The sequence below is a fragment of the Leuciscus leuciscus genome (assembly GCF_965113295.1).
Source record: "Leuciscus leuciscus genome assembly, chromosome: 1".
NCBI classification, from domain to species: Eukaryota; Metazoa; Chordata; class Actinopteri; order Cypriniformes; family Leuciscidae; genus Leuciscus; species Leuciscus leuciscus.
This window is the reverse complement of record NC_138725.1, coordinates 14,422,166-14,443,264: the sequence shown is the minus strand read 5'-3', so window position 1 is coordinate 14,443,264 and position 21,099 is coordinate 14,422,166. Positions and strand designations below refer to the sequence as shown.

Sequence of the window (21,099 nt, the reverse complement as noted above, 5' to 3'; positions counted from 1 at the left end):
GCGTCGTCTCAGCGAACGTTGCAATAGCCGCCACATACACTTTGAGCGTGGAAGGGGGCCTGCCCTTTTCCAACAGCTCTTGTAGGAAGGAGAGCACCCGCGGGACCCCGCATGCGCGTGGATCCAAGCTCTTAGTAGCGCACCATTTAGAAAACACTGACCATTTAGACGCGTAGAGCCGTCTCGTAGAGGGAGCTCTAGACTGTGTGATCGTGTTCACGACCCCTTCTGGCAGGTCAACGGGTATCCGTTGATCACCCATGCATGCAGAGACCAACGCTCTGGATGGGGATGCCAGATCGATCCACCGGCTTGAGAGAGGAGATCCTTTCTCACCGGGATCGGCCATGGGGATGAGTGCGACAGCCTCACTAGCTCTGGGTACCAAATTTGGTTCTCCCAGCGCGGGGCTATAAGAAGCACTGAGTGGTGCGTTTCCCTGATCCTCGAAATGACCTGTGGCAACAGGGAGATCGGAGGAAAAGCATACAGCGGGAGACTGGGCCAGGTCTGGGACAGCGCGTCCTCGCTTTTCGAGAAAAATTTCGGGCAGTGAGCGTTGTCTTTTGACGCAAAGAGGTCGATCTCCGCTCTGCCGAATAGGCGCCAGAGAAACTGGACTGTCTGGGGGTGCAGGGACCATTCTCCCGGGGGAATGTTGTCCCTGGACAGCCTGTCTGGACCGACATTCAGGTGGCCCGGCACGTGCGCGGCTCTCAGCGAGCGCAACGAGCGGTGAGCCCACACAAGAAGGCGTTCTGTCAGCTTGCACAGATTCCTGGATCTGACACCGCCCTGTCGGTTCACATAGGATACCACGGACATGTTGTCCGAGCGGACTAGCACATGGCGATCCTGTATGAATGGGAGGAAGCGCTTGAGCGCGTTCTCGACCGCTATCATCTCCAAACTGTTTATGTGGAGGCATTTTTCCTGGTCTGACCACAGGCCAAAAAACGGTTTGCCCTCGAACAGAGCGCCCCATCCTGAGGTGGAAGCGTCCGTCGAGATAACTTTGCGGTGTGAGATGGCTCCCATTGTCACTCCCCGCTGGTACCAGTCGGTCGCTAACCAGGGCTTCAGTGCTGAACACAGCTCTGAGTCACTCTGATTCGGATGCCGCCGGAAGCCCAGGCTCTGTGAGGCACTCGGGCATTCAGCCAGCGTTGTAGCGGGCGCATTCGTAAGAGACCCAGCTGAAGCACTGCTGCAGCTGAGGCCATACAACCCAGCAACCTCTGAAATGTTTTGAGAGGTGCGGTGCTGCCCGGACGGAAGGACGCGGCCAGGCGTCGAATGCAGCGCGCGCGCTGTGTCGACAGGCGGGCCGTCATAGCCACAGAGTCCAGATCCAAACCCAGAAAAGAGGTTGATTGGCTGGGCACTAGCGAGCTCTTGGTCCAGTTGACCGTAAGCCCCAGGCTGTCCAAGTGGCTTAGAAGCACTGTTCTGTGGGCGATGAGTTCGGCCTCTGACTGTGCTAAAATCAGCCAATCGTCCAAGTAGTTCAGAATTTGCATTCCCCGACCCCTCAGGGGAGCGAGAGCCGTGTCCATGCACTTCGTAAATGTACGGGGTGCCAATGACAGGCCGAACGGCAGGACGGTGTACTGATATACCTGACCGTCGAAGGCGAATCTCAAGAATGGCCTGTGACGGGGTATTACCTGGATCTGAAAGTACGCGTCTTTTAGATCGAGGGATATAAACCAGTCCCTCGGGCGAATCTGCGCGAGAATTTGTCTGGTTGTGAGCATTTTGAACGGTCTTTTCATAAGAGCCTTGTTCAAATGTCTCAGATCCAAGATTGGTCTGAGAGCTCCGCCCTTCTTGGGAACGAGGAAATAACGGCTGTAAAAGCCCGACTCGCTCATGGAAGGGGAAACCGGTTCTATAGCCCTTTTGCACAGAAGTGAAGCTATTTCTGCTCGAAGTAGATGTGCTACTTCCCCATTCACTCTGGTCTCGATACGCGCTTGAAAGCGCGGAGGGCGGCGAGCGAACTGCAGAGTATAGCCCTGTTTTACTGTGCGCAGCACCCATTCTGACACGCCTGGAATAGCTTCCCACGCTTTCGCGTGTACAGCCAGGGGGAGAATGGCCTCCGGGCTCTGATCGCCGCTGATCGCGGGCTCGAGAGCTCGAAACGGAGGGGCAGGCGCGGCGCGCGCGCTCTCTGTGCTTAGATACGGCGGGTCGCAAGCAGCGATAACTGGCCGTTCTACACACAGCGTCCCGGTGGCTTTGGACGGGGAACATAGAGTGTGGGGCACGACGCTTGAAAGCGGCGTCGGGGGCGAAGTATTCGCGAGGATGTGTGAGGGCGTGGGGGCGGGCACAGCATCTGTATTTATAACATGACCGGTCGTGAGGGGTTGTGTAACAGAGCGGGCAGTGAGTAGGTGTGGGCACAGCGGGGTGGACACGTGACCTACTTTTAACGCTCGAGCGGCTTCTGCCTGCTTTATGCGAGCGGGCTCTGTGAGAAACATGGGGTTTATGGTGCTTGTGTGCAGAGGTGAACACAGATAAGTGGGCACATTTACTGCATTTGAAACACATACAGCACGAGTCACGCGACCAGGCAAAATGCTCTTTTCGAGATATCTCTGAGTCGCCGTGAAAACGGCGGTTGTGTGCAGGCGAGAGGGTGAGGTCTGCAGTAACCGTAGCAACGGGGACTGACAGAGCGTGAAGCTTCGACGATGGTCCGGCCGCGGCGGGACACAATCGTCGCTTCTTTCCTCGGGCTAGGAGGTTTTTGCAGGCTCAGGTTTCACCGCGATCCTCTGCCGGGGTCCCCGGGGAGGAGGCGGCCTGGCTCTGTCGTCGCTGTGAGGACTGAGGCCGAGCTGGGCGCTGGGCAGAGCTTTGCGCAGGCTGGTCACGAGGACGGTGTGCAGCAGGCCTGGAGCGCCGGGGCAGAAACAAATTCATCGCCTGTGTGGTCTTCTGAACCTCTGAAAAACGGTCCACGATCCCGCTAACCGCTGGGCCGAACAGGCCGGTGGGGGAGAGGGGGGCGTTAAGGAACACCGCGCGCTCAGACTCCCTCATATCCGCGAGCGTGAGCCAGAGATGCCTTTCTGCGACAGTCAGAGAGGCCATGCACCGTCCAATGGCCTGGGCAGCGGATTTCGTGGCGCGAAGGGAGAGGTCCGTCGCGCTCCTCAAATCTGTAATGGGAGCAGACTCCGAGCCCTTCTCGTCCAGATCACGGAGGAGGTTAGCTTGGAGGACCTGCAGTATGGCCAGAGTGGAGTGCAGATGCAGCCTGTCCGGCGGCGGTGAAAGCGCGGCCGACGAGGGCTGATGTAGTCCTGCAAGCCTTGGACGGGAGGGCAGCCTTTGAGCGCCAGAGGGCGGGCAAAGGTGCGCTGCGACCGCCTCTTCCACGGGGGGAATGGCATTATACCCCTTCTCAGCGGCGCCGTCAACCTGTGAGAGCGTCGATGAGGCATGTGAGGAAACTCTCGCGGAGAATGGAGCATTCCACGATTTAGAGAGCTCGTTGTGAAGCTCAGGCAGGAAGGGTGCGGTTCTGGCCGCTGGCTGTTGGCGGCGGTGATGAAGGAAGCAGCCGTCAAGTCTGTTCGGTGCTGGCTCCTGAGGAGGAGACCAATCAAGGCCCAGCTGTTCAACAGCTCGCGTGAGGAGGCGTAACAGTTCCGCGTCCTCGCCCGCTCGAGTACGGCCCGACTCCTGGACTGAAGAGGAGGCAGTAGACCAATCCTCACTGTCAGAGGCCAAGATGGAACAGCTGTCTGCGGCGTGTTCATCAAACTCATCCGCCTCATCCCCCGAAGCGGCGGCGGCGCGGGCGGGAGCCGGCGGCTGCGCGGCCGGGAGGGGGGGCGGGGAAGGCGAGAGGGAAGCTCGAGGGAGAGGATCCGGCGAACTTCGAAGCGCCTCGTCGGCCTCCGGTGGTCGCTGTTCTTTTTGCGCGGCCCAGCAGGGACAGGCGGAGCGACATTCTGGTCAAAAACTTCATGTCGAGCCCGCAGGGTCGACATTGAAAGTTCCTCGCACTCAGGGCAGCCGCCCGTGGAGAGCGCGGTGGCGGCGTGCTCGCGGCCCAGGCAGAGAGCAGAGATGAGGTGGCGGTCTCCGTTGCTGAGCGGAGCGCGGCACGAGCCGCAGGAAAAACGGGGCATTTTGAAAAAAACGGGTTATATACACGCTGGCCACACCCATTCTGACGGTTAGAAGGGTGTGGAGGGCGCGAAGCTGATAGGCTTAAGCAGTTGCCGCTGTAGCCACAACGACATCTGCTTCTCGCGTTAAGTGATCATATGGGAAGACACATCGTCTTGTGTCCGTACTGGTTAATAATTGCCCCACGAGGAGCAATTTGCCAGCGCCAGTTCGGCTGGCCTCGTGACATTCCAGAAGACACACACACACACACACACACACACACACTCGTGGACTTTCAACCAGAAACCCACCACGAGATGCAACTGAAGCACATTTCCATATATGGACTTCCACATAGTAAAATTTCATTTTACCATTCATTACAAATTTATAATAGAGGTGTGGTTTGCTAGAGTAAAATCTTTAATTCCGAAGATTCATTGAAAGGAAATCACTCCATAGTGTCTTGTAACTCGAACCTGGTCATAAACTTTTATGGCTCCAAAGCTGCAACTCATCCAGCTCCTTTACAAGCCAACATTCCAACACCTTAACACACATGGAACATTTCAGAGAAAACTCTTCAAATGTTTGATATGTATTCCTGTGTTTCTCAAGTGTCTTCACATGCCATAACGGAAATACTGACCATTTTATTGTGTGTTTAAGCAAGCTTTATTTGTGTGTAATGATGCATATGAACATAATGTTATGTGTGTCCAATATCTACCTGTAATTCTTGGTATCTGTCTGACCGCCCTGTTTTAATTCAACCAGTCCCGCACATAGTATTACAGTAAGATGTATTGTTCCAGGTGTACAATCTTAAGAAGAAATATGAATTCTTTCTCTCATAAGACATATGGTGAAAGTAGGCGTTTTCTTCTTCACACAAAGAGAATTTTCCCGCTTCAGAAAAGACAATCTGATTCGCTGTCGTTCCAAGAAAAGGCGTAAACAGATGTTTGTTAAAAGGCAGAAACCCCCTCATCTCGCTCGCTTTCTCTTCTCTTCTCTCCTCTCTTCCAACTCAACTCATCCAACTTCTCTGGACCCTCTTCCTCGGCGCAGCGTTTCTCCAAGGAACATCTGAAGGAGGCCCTGGCCTTCTCCTCGGACCAACACATGTTCGAGTCGTAGCTCCCGTTCGTTGCAACTAAGATTTCCAGCCTCTCCCATCCCGGGAGACGAATCTGAACTTTTCCGGTAACGTTAAATTCAAGTGAGCCTTTACATCGTTTTTCGAAACGACCCAGAAGAAGAAGCTAGACGCAAACCAGCCGGACACGCGCACGCGCGTCCCCTTTTCAGCATCACACTGAAAGAGTACCACATCTCGCAAGTATATTGATTCCTATAAAAGCTGTTCCAGGTGTCTAGGTCTTAGGTCTGTGGTTTAAGTTACCCTCTATTTTCTTTCTTTCTTTCTTTCTTTCATGTCATTCATTCCGATCACGTCATGCTATGTTTTATGTTTTTGTTCGGTTAAATGTGTGTCTGTTTTCTCGTTTGCATTTTACGTACGTTTATATTTGTAGCTTATAATCTCTAGCGTGTGCCATTTTATTAATAAACCCATTTATACTTTTAACTGGCTCTGTGTTTGAAAACCCACTTTTTATAAAGTCAATGAAACAAAAGATCTATAAAGCTACAGGCTCTATAATATTAGACTACATTCAGTAGTTTTAATTAATAAACTCAATAAAGTTTAATGTTCTTGGCCAGAACCTAAACTTTAGTGGAGTTTGTGAATACCCCTTCTTAACTGTACTGACCTTACATCTACTCGCTGGCCGAGTTAAAGGTTGGTCAGACCAGTTACAGAACGAGGCATTTCCTATAATAAAAAAATAAATAAATGTACATGCGACTTATGAATTATGACCATGAGTCAGAGATATTAATATCCCAAGATTCCCCATATTCTTGAGCTAATTCATATTTACCCAGATGCATATTCGCTACATTTTGGTGGAGATATTTCGAGCAGTTTCAAACTTCATTTTTGTGGGCAAATTCAGTTTCAGTTGAATGTGTATTATTGGTATTAATAATTGTAGGCTATACGCGCGTTTTGAATGGTGAGATAAGTCGCCAAGGCGAACTCACCCAGCTGATGGCGGGCACAAAGCCAGCCCAGCTCTGCTAAAACTGCAGTTCATGACATTACATCTGTCTCTGTAAAGACGAAACAAAACTCTTTGCAGTTGATACATGTAACATGATTTAAACCGACTAAATGAAGACGAAGGATCTCTTTTAGGACGAAGACGTAAATCTGATAGTTTTTCAGTCGTAATAGGCCTTATTAATACGTTAACGGTAAACTCCTGGTCAGAAATTGGCCTCGCGATCCAATTTCGTAAACCTACGCAAAAATCATAAAAGTGCTATTTTGATTAATGCTTATGGGAGATGAGCAGATGATAAGTCCTGCTCACAGCTGTTCTGATGCCTGGTGTGCTCACAGCTTAAGTAAATAGATGTTCAACGCCTGTTTGCTCACAGTTTCTAGTGATTAAAACACGAAGTTTTAATACCTGTTGTTATTGTAAACCATGTATAATATGTAATTGGAGGCCAGTTTTATGAATTAAGAAAACGGATGATAATCCCTGTTCTCCTTCTTTAAACCGTCTCATGTGTATAATATATAATGTGTAAATTGGAGACCAGTTTTATGAATTAAGAAAAGATGATAATCCCTGTTCTTATTCTAAAACCGTCTCAATGTGTAATGCATAATGTGTAATTCCTGTTAGTCACATGTTGTGAAACTCGCGTCAGTCTTCCGCATGCAACAGAAGCGCAAAACACCACGTGATTCCACAGAAAAAAAAAAATCTGCTGAATTACGCCACTGACCGACACTAGAGGGCAGCCTCTAAGTCTGGGGCAGTTCTCAAATTACGCGCCCCCACCGACGTCATCCTGCGTGAGCGTCGCCTCCCACTGACGTCAGCCTGCGCGAGCGCAACTACGCCATCTCGTGGCGTTCTAAGATAATACCTGCTTTCAATTTAATTTTCTCTCCTTTTCCCCGAGTCTAGCTCCCAAATACTTACCTGCATTCAAAGCTTAGCTTATGCTGATGTTATTTGGAGTTAGACAATTCTCTTTTCTGTTTTGATTTTCACACCTCAAGTGAAGTTCGAAAAAAAGAAAACTTTTCGAATTAAAAACTTAGATTCGATTCACTCAGTTCATTGATAGGTCCACCTAGGAAGAAGCACGCCACCGTGTGGCGATCTTGGGTCGACTTATCAATATCTGTTTAACCCCCAGTCTGCAATTGAAGTGTCTCCTTGCTCCCCTTTTCGTTTGATTATTTTTTATGATCCATACGAATAACCTCAGTGTTATTGTAAGGATTATAGGAAGTCATTCTGAATTTCAGTTTTGATTATTTTTAGTATTGATACATCACTGTTATCATTCTAATTTTCTTTCCTTCCTTATTATTATTATTTTGGACCTCTCATTGCATGCTTATTTGAATTTTAATTTAAACAAGTTTGCATTTTTCAAATTGTGTCTATTCAACCAGGTGGACCACTGAGAGGAAACACGGCCCTCACCCTTGTGGCACAAACCCACTGCCGGGGCCTTTTCCTCTGCCTGCGTCTCAAACCTGTGTTGTTTATTCAAATTTTATTTCATTGATAATTATTTTTCTCTTCCCTCTTTCTCCAGTCTCTCCAAGGGGGGGGGGTAGGTTATTCTGATAATTACAACCAATTATCGTAATTTCCTTTTTGTTGTATCATTATTTTAGTAAAGCCTTTGCCTCTGACTCCTGCATACCTATTTACTCAATTTGATGAAACCAGAAAGCCTTAATTTACTTTAAGTCTAACATTTTAATCCCTTATTGTGTATCTATTGGCAGGACTCAGTCAGTGCACTGTGGTAATCCAAAAGTCATCCCTGGTGGTTTCCGGTGGGCGGGGATCATCTGTCCGGCGTTACTGACACGGCGCTCTGTCTGGTGTTGGAACCGTCGGAGAGTCTGACCGCGCCCGCTGGTTTCCACCTGGATGACCTCTATTCACCCCAGGTAAACTAAAATTTGATAGAACCCATCCACTTATTATGAACCACAGAATACTAGCTATTCCTTCGGGGTATTTTAAGTGCTTAGACCCACCTTTCTCTCTCTAAGACACACCTTCTTTCGAGGTCCTGTCCCGATAACCCACGCATCTCCTGGCCCGATCAGGAACTCTCGCAGTGTTAATAAGGCTTAGGCCTCTTTATTTTATTTTATTTTATCTTATTTGATTTATTTTCCTTAAATAACGCTCCCCGTGTTATTGTTTGCGACATTTCATTGCAGACCAATTCACTTCCTTGTGTTGTGTTTCCCTCTGATCTTCCCTACCTTCAACCTTGTCTATTTCTCCACTCTGTTGTGATTTGTTTCTTTCATTTCACTTAGACACAGAACCTAAGAGAGACCCCAGGAAAAGCTGAATAATAGAGTGACGATCAAAGCGGGCGTCGCTAGACGACCCCCCCAGGCTACCGCCTGTCCAAATTTCTATTGTGGGTTTCATCCATACCCACGAAATTGGCTCAGCTAACTGTCGGCATCAGTTAGCCCCGAAATTCTCATAAACGGCATAGCCCGTATGAGTATAGCTCATTAACCCTAAAACAAACTTGCATTGTGTCTCTTTTTGTGTGTGCTGTGCTTCTCTCACCACAGTAAGCAGAGATGTCGAGCTAACCCAGAAGTACGACCACGAGCAGCTGGCCAAAATCTTCGGAAAATCGCACTCAACCTCGTCACCAAGGCCTGGGCCAGCGGAAGGCTCAGCCTCGATATGGAACAGAAGGCAGCCGCACTACAGCTCCAGGCCACAGAAGCCCGGAAGGACCGAGCCCACACACAGAGTCGGCTAGACCAGCTAATCTTCCTGACCGAGGAAGAGGACGAGACGGACACAACGCTACAACAGGAAGTTGAAAGACTTCAAAGAGCCCTGGACGATCTTCGTCTGCACACAGATCAAAGACAGCAGTCGGAGGAAAACACCCGGAAGGAACTCAACGAAAGGCTCCAACGGGCTGAAGCTCTCCTTGAGAGAGCAGAGACTAAAATCCATCAGCTCATTCAGCAGAGACACGATCTCGAAGACGAACTAGACATGGTTCGCAGAGAACTGAGACATGCTTACAGTTTCAACCGCGACCGGGAAGGGGAAGAACATCTCACACCATTTCCCCCTTCCAGCGAGTCTGCGCCTTTCAGCCACACACCCAGAGCTGGAAAGGGGGGCGAAAGCCCACTGCACAACACCACGCCTGTCAGCCAAACACCAAGAGCTGTAAAGGGTCAGAATCCTCTCCAGACGGATTGGGCCCCCAGCAACAGCTCTCGTCCAACAAACCTCAACAAGATGGCCAGAAACATTCCTACGTTTGCCGGAGACTGCAGTGTTCATGCGTACCTTCAAGACATTGATTTTCACCTGCAAACTGTCGCCAACGCGACAGCTTGGGACAAATTGTACCTGGTAAGAATCACCTCAAGCAGAGAGGTGCGTAGTTTTCTGGATCGCCAACCACAGCCTGTCAAAGCAGATTACAAGCAACTGCGACAAGCGTTGATCCGCGAATTCTCTGACCCAGAATCAGACCAAGGGTTTATCACGGCCCTCGACGTGAAACAGGCCCGACTTGAACACCCACACTCCTATTATGACCGACTCCGACAAACGTTCTTCGGAGCAACCAACACACCAGATATGGAAGAAGATATAACCTTTAGAACTTTGTTTCTGCGGAACCTGCATAGCACCGTGAGTAAACATCTCGGCGTGCTCGTCTGCCCACGAACCATGTCTACTCGAGAACTCAGAGACTTAGCCCACAAGGCTTACACCAAGCAAAGGGCCATGGATGAAAAGACGGTAAAGACACACACAATTCACTCCGTCTCTGAGCACCGCTCAGAACCAGACAGCAGGTGGCGGCACGACTGTGACGGTGCCCGTCCAAAGCGTCGGACCGACCGCTCAGAAAGATTCTGGAACCAGCATCACCCGCCGTCCAGAACTCCAAGCCCAGACCGTCGAACCTGTAACCACTCTCTCCAGAACACTGGTGAGGCAGAGTCTTCTTACATCACAGATGAAGACAGTGCAGCCACGTCTGACACAGACACAGAAAACGAACACTGACACCTACTGCTTCAAGGTCCTGACTGACCTGCAGTTGAGTAACCAAACCAATGTCTGCGCCACATACAGACAACCCACCCACCCACCCTAACCATTGCAGTGATTACACAGCACAAACGAACTTTACCAACTACACTGCACGCCTCAGAGCCGCTAAAACGCTACCTCCGCTGTGTACAAAGAAAGTCATGCGGGCCTCTGATGAACAGACTTTTCCTATGCCACCACTTACCCCTCCACCACCCTCACAGGCCATCCGAGCTCACTGACAACCAGTGCCTCAGACAGCTGTCTGCCACCACGCACATGTTGCGTTCACAAGACTTCAATACGCATTGTGCACCTGTTGCCATCACAGCGCCACAGCTCGTAAAGCCACACAGCACAAGGGGGGGGGGGCAGGCGTAACAATGACGCCACATGTGCCAAAAAGCCATGCATGGGACATCAAAGCATGTGGCATACCAACCTCAGCGAACCAAAAAGACTGTCCTAAACCAACTAAGGACCTCCATCGCTGGAAAATTTTTTTTTTTTTCTCCTTCTCTCTCTCTCTCTCCCTATCGCCTCTAACAGGATGCAGGCCGCAGTGGTTCGCGAGAAAGCAGCCACACTCACCAGGTCTGGCATCCGACATCGCATGGAGAGAGAACACCCCCGACTCCTGACTGCCAAGGCAGGACTCACACTCAGAGAAGTCTAGCACGGTGATGTGCATCTCCACGGTCACCGACAACGCCCTGACACTCGTTGTGCCTATTTGTTGTTCAACGAATTCCATCCCGAATTTCGTTTAACAAAAAGGGGGAATGTAGCCACAACGACATCTGCTTCTCGCGTTAAGTGATCATATGGGAAGACACATCGTCTTGTGTCCGTACTGGTTAATAATTGCCCCACGAGGAGCAATTTGCCAGCGCCAGTTCGGCTGGCCTCGTGACATTCCAGAAGACACACACACACACACACACACACACACACTCGTGGACTTTCAACCAGAAACCCACCACGAGATGCAACTGAAGCACATTTCCATATATGGACTTCCACATAGTAAAATTTCATTTTACCATTCATTACAAATTTATAATAGAGGTGTGGTTTGCTAGAGTAAAATCTTTAATTCCGAAGATTCATTGAAAGGAAATCACTCCATAGTGTCTTGTAACTCGAACCTGGTCATAAACTTTTATGGCTCCAAAGCTGCAACTCATCCAGCTCCTTTACAAGCCAACATTCCAACACCTTAACACACATGGAACATTTCAGAGAAAACTCTTCAAATGTTTGATATGTATTCCTGTGTTTCTCAAGTGTCTTCACATGCCATAACGGAAATACTGACCATTTTATTGTGTGTTTAAGCAAGCTTTATTTGTGTGTAATGATGCATATGAACATAATGTTATGTGTGTCCAATATCTACCTGTAATTCTTGGTATCTGTCTGACCGCCCTGTTTTAATTCAACCAGTCCCGCACATAGTATTACAGTAAGATGTATTGTTCCAGGTGTACAATCTTAAGAAGAAATATGAATTCTTTCTCTCATAAGACATATGGTGAAAGTAGGCGTTTTCTTCTTCACACAAAGAGAATTTTCCCGCTTCAGAAAAGACAATCTGATTCGCTGTCGTTCCAAGAAAAGGCGTAAACAGATGTTTGTTAAAAGGCAGAAACCCCCTCATCTCGCTCGCTTTCTCTTCTCTTCTCTCCTCTCTTCCAACTCAACTCATCCAACTTCTCTGGACCCTCTTCCTCGGCGCAGCGTTTCTCCAAGGAACATCTGAAGGAGGCCCTGGCCTTCTCCTCGGACCAACACATGTTCGAGTCGTAGCTCCCGTTCGTTGCAACTAAGATTTCCAGCCTCTCCCATCCCGGGAGACGAATCTGAACTTTTCCGGTAACGTTAAATTCAAGTGAGCCTTTACATCGTTTTTCGAAACGACCCAGAAGAAGAAGCTAGACGCAAACCAGCCGGACACGCGCACGCGCGTCCCCTTTTCAGCATCACACTGAAAGAGTACCACATCTCGCAAGTATATTGATTCCTATAAAAGCTGTTCCAGGTGTCTAGGTCTTAGGTCTGTGGTTTAAGTTACCCTCTATTTTCTTTCTTTCTTTCTTTCTTTCATGTCATTCATTCCGATCACGTCATGCTATGTTTTATGTTTTTGTTCGGTTAAATGTGTGTCTGTTTTCTCGTTTGCATTTTACGTACGTTTATATTTGTAGCTTATAATCTCTAGCGTGTGCCATTTTATTAATAAACCCATTTATACTTTTAACTGGCTCTGTGTTTGAAAACCCACTTTTTATAAAGTCAATGAAACAAAAGATCTATAAAGCTACAGGCTCTATAATATTAGACTACATTCAGTAGTTTTAATTAATAAACTCAATAAAGTTTAATGTTCTTGGCCAGAACCTAAACTTTAGTGGAGTTTGTGAATACCCCTTCTTAACTGTACTGACCTTACATCTACTCGCTGGCCGAGTTAAAGGTTGGTCAGACCAGTTACAGAACGAGGCATTTCCTATAATAAAAAAATAAATAAATGTACATGCGACTTATGAATTATGACCATGAGTCAGAGATATTAATATCCCAAGATTCCCCATATTCTTGAGCTAATTCATATTTACCCAGATGCATATTCGCTACACCGCCGAGCAGCCAATGAGCACGCTTATACAGCCTGTCTAGGTCTGCCGGCTGCCGCACTGCGTTGACAATGAATACAAAATTAAGGATAATTTTTGGCTTCGGGTTATATACACGCTGGCCACACCCATTCTGACGGTTAGAAGGGTGTGGAGGGCGCGAAGCTGATAGGCTTAAGCAGTTGCCGCCGAGCAGCCAATGAGCACGCTTATACAGCCTGTCTAGGTCTGCCGGCTGCCACACTGCGTTGACAATGAATACAAAATTAAGGATAATTTTTGGCTTCAGATCTCGAAGAAAGAAGACTTTCCCGATGCATAAGCTACTTACGCAATACGAGAGAACCTCTCGTAAGAGAACATTACACCCTGTTCAAATAATGATTCATGTCTTATTTGCTCATATTAATATCCTAGCTGGCATATTTTGTACTTTCACTCCCATATGGACCCCATTGAAAACAAGATGGCCTATCTCAAGGGGCTGTCCTTAATGAAGTAGAAATTGCAACGTTACAACTCAGTGTGGTCTTAACGAGGGTAACACGGCTCAGCTTTTATCAATGTCTGTGATTGCTGGCTGGTCTATTTATGAAGGCTTGTTAACAAATATCCTACAAACAGAAAATGGAGAAAAAAAGGTTTTGTGCAGCTGCTTAGGGGAACTCCTAAGCCACTAAAAGTCCTCTTCCCTGCTCTTAGCAGATCTCGCCTTAGGAGCCCTTTAAGCGCTAGGAATCTTGAGGAATAGCTTTTATATTAACTGGGATTTTCGTGTTACTTTTAGGGGAAATTCTAAGAAAACGTCATGACTCTGAAAATTTTCTTAGAATTTGGCCGCTAGGAGCCACTTTTGGCACAATAATTCTTTAGGGATACGGGCCCAGAAGTTCAGAGGGCAATTGTAAGGAAACGGGTGTCATCAGGACGTGGACTCCCTCGATTTTCAACCATGAGACCAAATGACCCACGTCAGCATGGTGTGCCAGCTCCCACCACACAGGAGCTATTGGAAACCCAAGTCAGCAGGGGTCTTTCTTTGATTATGAATGTGTTTTCTTCCCCCTCAGGATGTAATAATTTGTAAATTAAAATGTCTGACACATCAAATTCTTTATGCTCTTTCAACAGGTCAGACATTGCCCCAGAAATAGAGGCACGTGAAGAAATCATCTTTCAGCACAGATCAAAATGTTCACATATTTTGTTGTGCAGGAGTACTTTGCAAAAAGAGCCAATTTATTTTACCAATGTGCAAAATAAAAGATAATATTTCTAAGATGTTGTCATTCCTTGGCTTAGTGAGCTTCCTCAACATTGCATGACTAGTATTGACCCAGTGATTCTCATCATTCCTATTGAAAGTTAGTGTTTTAAATTGATCCAAAAAATAATTCAGTAATGTACTATGGTAAAATGGTGCTTTTGTTATCACAAATGAGCAATTAAATAATTCGATTTTAAACCCTTTATTGAAAAGTATTTACAAAACTTTTAATAGAAATATTATTTTAAAGAAGCTAAATTTTTAAACACAACAAGAAAGCATTCAAATTTTTAAAAGCACATCGCACAGCAGCTATACCCTCCTCAGAATAAATCCCCTGTATTGTCCATGAGGATCTGGAAAGCGGCCCCGGATTGCCCAGACACAGCAGCTTGGGATGACCACTCTGTGACCAGGACCCAGAGTCCCACACTGCCAAGCCACAAACTGTCTATATGCAGCATGTCTAAATTGCCTGTTGTCTCCACCTTCATCTGGAAGGTCAACTACAGCACGCGGGTCATTCCAGATCCTCCGGGCCAGACGCAATACTCCCGCCTGCAGAATGTATGCCTCCATGTGTGGCAGAGTTGAAATGCAAAGAGGTGGCTGTTGGAGGCTGCACTTCCTCTCCACCACAGTGGGCATTTCTCTGCATCTCTGGCAGATGCACCATGATAGTTGCCCGGGGACAGGAGGTAATATTGGAGGAGCAGCAGGTCCCAAATGGCTGAGGACATCAAAGATTAGGCTTGGATCCCGTGCCAAACATTGCTTCAACACTTGTTGTGTCTGTTGTAAATTCAATTGTTGAATTTTCTCCTAGTGATAACAGAAAAAAAGACCTGTAAGCTGTGCTTGTTCAAATTTTCAACGTTTTCTAAAAACTCACTACTGCAGCTTTAACTAGAACATCATTATAGAGTAGCACAACATACACAACAATTAAAATATAGCCTAGTCTGAGGTTCCTAGAACAATTAATATGCAACATGCCAAGCCTAGTCAAAGTTTAGAGGTAATGTTAAATAGTCATACAAATACAATACATGATGTGCTTTATCAGCATAATTGACCTATGGCTAAGCCACGCCCCCTCCACTCACTCGGACAAACAGTCAACATTCGGTAACAGGCGCTATGGCAGCTGTCACAGTAGGAGACATTTCACAGGAGGCAATTGATGATTTTTGGAGACAGAAAGATTATATACTGTATCATCTCGAAGTCACCAAAAGGGCCTTAACTACACTGGAAAAAAGGCCACTCCAAAAATAAGCAAAAAAAAATTAATACAAGATATTTTTGCTTGTAATAAGCAAAAAAATCTGCCAATGGAACAAGTGAAAATTCTCTTGGTAAGATTTCTTGAAATAAGACATTATATTTAAGCCTTACAAGATATGAGTGATCTTGAAATTAGCTGGGAAAACTAATTTTTTGCTATATTTTACTAGTATTGTGATGTTTTGTGTCTCATAATAAGCTTGTCATGCTCAAAAATAGTATTTTCCCCTCAAAAGTAGCATTTTTTTTTATAGTCATCCTGTTTGTTTCAAGTGTATTTAACTAATTTTTAGTTCTAGAATTGTTACACTGTTCTAGATTTAAGTCACCACCAACTTGAAATAAGATTGGAAACTTGCATTTTTGAGACAAAATGTCTTGAAGTTAGCATTACTGACTCGTATTAGGCCGTGCTCTTTTACCATAATAAGCCATAATTTACCATCCTGACATCATCTTAAGTGTATTTAACTTATTGTAAGCTCAACAAAAGTAATACTGTTCTAGATTCAAGACATTTTACCTACTAGATTCAAGACTTTAACTACTGTTTACTAGACAGAAAAAGTGAAAAATAGACTTGCATTTAACCTTTTTTTTTTTATTTAAACAGCAAAAAGTCCCAGAGTACTGCATAAAAGGGAAACAGCTTCATTTTTCTCAATATTTTGGCTCACAGTATTTATGGAACTGCAATATGAAAACATAGTAGAACATTTTATAGATTATAAATGTAAGATCCCTTAACCCTATACTCCCACACCTAAACATAGCCATTTTATAGACTATATTAAAAGGATAAAACGTAATGGACATATGTGTAGGGAAATGGCAGTTTTATTAACAATATAGCATTAAAAGATAGTTGAGCCACTAATCCTAACCCTACCCCTAACCATTTCTTAAAACTACGTAAGGTTAGGCTACAATTATAAAGAAAGAAAACAGACATAACGTACACGTTTAATCACAATAATTTATTTAGTGAGAAAATGTCAAAACCGGTACCAAAAGTCGTTCACATGACGATGTGTCGCAGTCCTCTCTGGCAGTATATAATAGTTTTGTATGAGGTAACTAGTGATGTTACGTCTGACACGACGCTCCGAAGCTTGCTTCTAACTCGAACGGTCCTCGCAATGAACTACTGCTTCGGAGCTTGTATCATTACGTCACTAGTCACGTGAAAATGACGTCTGAAGCAAACACACTAGGCTTGTTTGAGATGAGCAAAATCTGCGCAGAATCGATCACCGGTGATCAGTGCCATAGAGAGAGAGAGTTGCGACACTCCCATAGACCTCCGTTGTAAATAATGGCGGCGCTTTTAACCGCCTACTTCCGGGATATGAAGATCGGAATAGTTCCAAACACTGTCATGTGGGCGTTGGACACCATTCACTTACATTGCTGCGCGTCGAGTTGTTTCAGAGTTAAGTTGCCGAAATATCGACCTCTTTTGAATTGTCAACTGTCTATATTGTATCAGAGGCCCTTTGCGATGCTTATACTGGTCTTCATTTGTACATGCACAGCGTAATTATTTATATTTTATGTTGGTTGTTTCAACCAATTTTCAAGCACTGCCTGCTAGCTAACGTTAGTTAGCTAGCGCGACTTCGTCAGCTAAGAGTTCGGTAATGAATCGCTACCACCTTTATAGCAACTTTTATTTAATTAAATAAAACCCCTGGTTTTTGTTTTTCTTGTTCACACACACAAGCACACATTTTTGTTGTCTGTCATTGTTTAATAAAAAATATTTTATTTGAAAACCTTCATTTGTATCAGCCATGCTTAAATTCGTTTTTAATCTGTTATAGTTTTGATAATGTGTATGGCCTTAATCTTAAAATAATATTCTTAGTCTTAACATGATCATGTTTCACGTTGTGGTCCTGGGGGTGGCCACTTTCATCAGAAGAAGTGAGCTAGCTTCTAAGCGAATTCTGAACGGACCGCCACGGCAGACCTCTTGCGTGATCATGAAGGTAGGCTAATGGCTGAATCAAAATTTATAAGCAAAATCACGGGAATCAATAGCCTAATACAGCCCAGTTGTGCTAAAATAAATATCATGAGACGTCCATCATCAGATGAATGATATGGAAAAGTTAAGTTAGAGCCGCTAAAGCCAGTGCTACTACCCATGCGAACATGAACACTAAGCTTTTCCCTCCAAAAATATAGCCTAAAACTTATCTCCAAATGCAAAACTGACATTAACAAAATGCAATAATGCAATAACAGCTGAAAAAGTACTTGGGTGTGTGTTTTATTTTATTTTTACCGTTCAATAATGCAATCGCTGCTGTCTGTCCCATAGAAGAACATGACAGCCAGCGTACGTTTTGGAACTATTGGGGCTTACATGAACCACGTGACAGCCATAGCGGCGACATCAAAGAGTGTCGCAACTCTCTCTCTCTATGGCTCTGCCGGTGATCAGCGCGAGATGCATGCCGGTTAGAAATGTGTCCGAGTGCGGTCCGCCTTGCTCTGATGTCATGCTGACGTATGTCAAAAATCTCTCGCGAGCGCAAGGCGCACCTGTCGGATTCTGCAGTCGAGCGCAGTTGCTCTCCACTGACTGCGCTGATCAAAAGCATGCTGGGAAACGACTTGCTGACGACACAGCTTGATGTTCATAGGTTTAAACAACCGTGATGTATTGTTCTCTTTTAAAATGTTTGATTTTAAAACTCTGATATCATGTTTTATGTGTATACGTTATGTGTGAATATTCCCAAACTACCTAACAGTGCAATCACTATGGTTTATGCAATGTAATTTTTATTAAAAACAAAAACAAAAAAAACACATGTCTGTATTAAAGAAAAAAAGACTGATAAACATGTATTTGGAATGGAATTAAATAAGTATGCTACTTATGGGTGTCTTGTTCATTATATTTATTTTCATATAAAAGCAACAGAACTTAAATTCCATCCAATTTATAGCAACACTGGGCACGAGCGTGAATCCGGTGAATCCCGCGATATCCGTCTTTGATCTCGCAGGTGTCAGATCCACTGCGAGAAGAGAGATCTGTCTGGCTTGCCTGCGCTTTTTTCACTCCTCCTCTTACTGCAGCCGCCTACTCTCGCCTACATTTCAGGCGAGGCAAGGCGCATCTCAAACAAGCCTACTGCTTCACTCCTGTAGTGAACCACCTGACTGCTTTGACAGACGAATACAGTGTTGACAGGTTTGAAACCTGGCGGCTGTATTTCTTATAAAAGTGAAGCCAGACCATGGCAACACCGTGGGTTGTAGCTAGTCGGTGTTTGGATTGGCGTTATTGTTGAGGAGAGTGGATTGAGTTTATTTCAGTGTTGTGATGGAGCCAGCGAGAAAGAGAAGTCGTTCCCAAGTTTGGGAACACTTTAAACTTATTTCCCCGATTAAGGTTTGTTCATTGACATTTCTGCATACAAATATTTTTACAAATGTAGTGAATGATATGGAGCACTACAGTACAATGGATTGTTTTTACATCATATGTGCTTACATCTGCACACATCTGTTTAACTCTGCATTACTGAATGAGCACTGTGCTGCTTCACACTGACTGCAATTTTAACAATTTTAACTTAAGCCAGTTTTATTTCTGTGTGAATGTTGTTAAACACATTTTAAACCAAATGATTTTCTTTCAATTGTTATTTTAAATTCTCATTCATTTTTATTATTTGTGATTTTAAGGGCTTTTTTTCTCTTAGATTGTTTTCTCATTTCTGTGAATTTCTGTGTATGAAATGTGATATAAATATACTGTCTAAACTGTTTTTGTGTACTCCTGCATCATCTGTTCCATACGAGAGGATATTCTCTAAAGCTGGTGAAATTGTTTAAAAAAAAGAAATCACCTTTCACCAAAGACTGTGGAGAAAATAATATTTCTGAATAAAAACCATACCATTTAATGAACACTTTGTCTAAGCATTTTGCATGTACCCAAAGCACACCCTCTGCCACATTTTTTATTATTATTATTATTAATGAGAGAACATATGAAGATATGTTACATAAAAACATGCATCAAAGACAGACACTTCAAAAACCCTCTGCTACATTATACAAGTACAACCAGTTACACAAGCACATCCTTTTCAACATACAGAAATATCAGTCCCACCAGTTAACAAGTTATAGAGTTCTGCTTCCCACAGCTAAACAAGATAAAGCTTTCACACATGATACTGCCCTGCCAAAAAAAACCTATAGAAACCATTACAGAAATTCTTGGTTTTCATGGGCTTTTTATTGGTTGTAATGGGAATTATAGTGGTCTCTGTGGGTCTCTACTGATATGTGTTGGGTTCTATTGGTGGGGGCATTAAATCCTAATGGAATATGTCCCAAACACACTACAAAAAAAAAAAAAAAAAAAAAAATCTGTAGTGGTTTAAATGGTAAAAGGCAATGGTTCCTATTGGTATTTTAATAGAAACCATTAGAATTTCTGTGATGGTTTCCAACTTTTTTTTAAGCTGGTCTTATCTTCTGTACTTGTGTAAAGAAATAATTACACACACGCATCATGCTTAATGTTTTATTATCAAGGTGAACACATGAAATTCATCAGTATCTGTAAAATTCACCTACATAAATGAGTTTCACAGCACTAACTGTGCGTTCACACCGCCGCCGACTTGAGCTTCCAAAGTTACCGGAAGTCATTCATTTTCAATGGAAGCTGGCTTCTCTCAGCTGCAAGGAGCGTCAAATCCATCGGCGTCGCGTTTTGGGCGTTTTGAGCGTTTTGAGCGTCAATCTGAAAGTTGAAAGAAGCTCAACTTTATGATAATGAGCTATGACGCGGTTCAGCGGCAAGCAGCGGCAAACGCCAGCAACCAATCGGAATATAGACGTCCTTCGCGCTGGCTGATTCCGGAGAAACATACGATGTAAACTTTCGTTCCTACCAAAACATTAGTTCCGAGAAAATGGAGGAGAAACTGATAATCACTGTTGCTGGGTTTCCTATCATTTATGATATGACGTTATTTTCATATAGGGACCAGTTACAAAAGAGAGAGAGCCCCGGCCGCGCGCGCGCACCTTCAACGTCTTCAAACAATATGTCTCGCTCTCTCTCCCTCGCGCATTTTAATCAAATATTTTTTTCCCGACCAAATGTGACCAAAACGGTTATAAAAATGCTGTCATTATAAAAGGTTCCTAGTGTCAATGTATTGCTTGGTTTTTTTTTTCTGTTTACATTTCATGGTGTGACACAGACTTCAGAGCGGCCAAACCGTCAACAAGCTTCCCCGTACGTTTTTGACAAGCGTCCTTGACAGGGCGGCCAGAGCTTCTTTGCAGCTCAAGTCGGCGGCGGTGTGAACGTACAGTAACACTGTTTCAGCTTTGATCGACTCGGTAAACACGTAATAAACGGGGCGTTAACATATAGGCCTACTTGCATTTTATGGTTGTCAGCTTTGTTGCATTACATTTACTTCACCAGGAGATGGTGCTGCAATTTATATCTGAATGAAGCTTCGAGTAATGAACCATTTTCGACACAATTGTATCAGAAAGCAATAATGCT

General features: G+C 45.0%; 2 protein-coding genes across 4 annotated transcripts in view; both read left to right on the top strand.

The window, feature by feature from the left end:
* Nucleotides 1–21,099, top strand: part of LOC309498809 (uncharacterized protein) — a 266,922-nt gene that overhangs the window by 116,561 nt on the left and 129,262 nt on the right. The window lies entirely within an intron of this gene.
* LOC309500621 (uncharacterized protein) lies at nt 8,947–11,958 on the top strand. The gene is made up of 2 exons (XM_082172278.1): nt 8,947–10,294; nt 10,931–11,958. The coding sequence occupies exons 1-2, from the start codon at nt 8,967–8,969 to the stop codon at nt 11,034–11,036; spliced, it is 1,434 nt and encodes a 477-aa protein (XP_082028404.1). The 5' UTR covers nt 8,947–8,966; the 3' UTR covers nt 11,037–11,958.

Coding starts and splice junctions, on each gene's coding strand:
- LOC309500621 (XM_082172278.1), top strand. CDS start 8,967: ATGGAACAGAAGGCAGCCGCACTACAGCTCCAGGCCACAGAAGCCCGG. Junction 10,295..10,930: donor GATGAAGACAGTGCAGCCAC/GTCTGACACAGA, acceptor TTCGCGAGAAAG/CAGCCACACTCACCAGGTCT.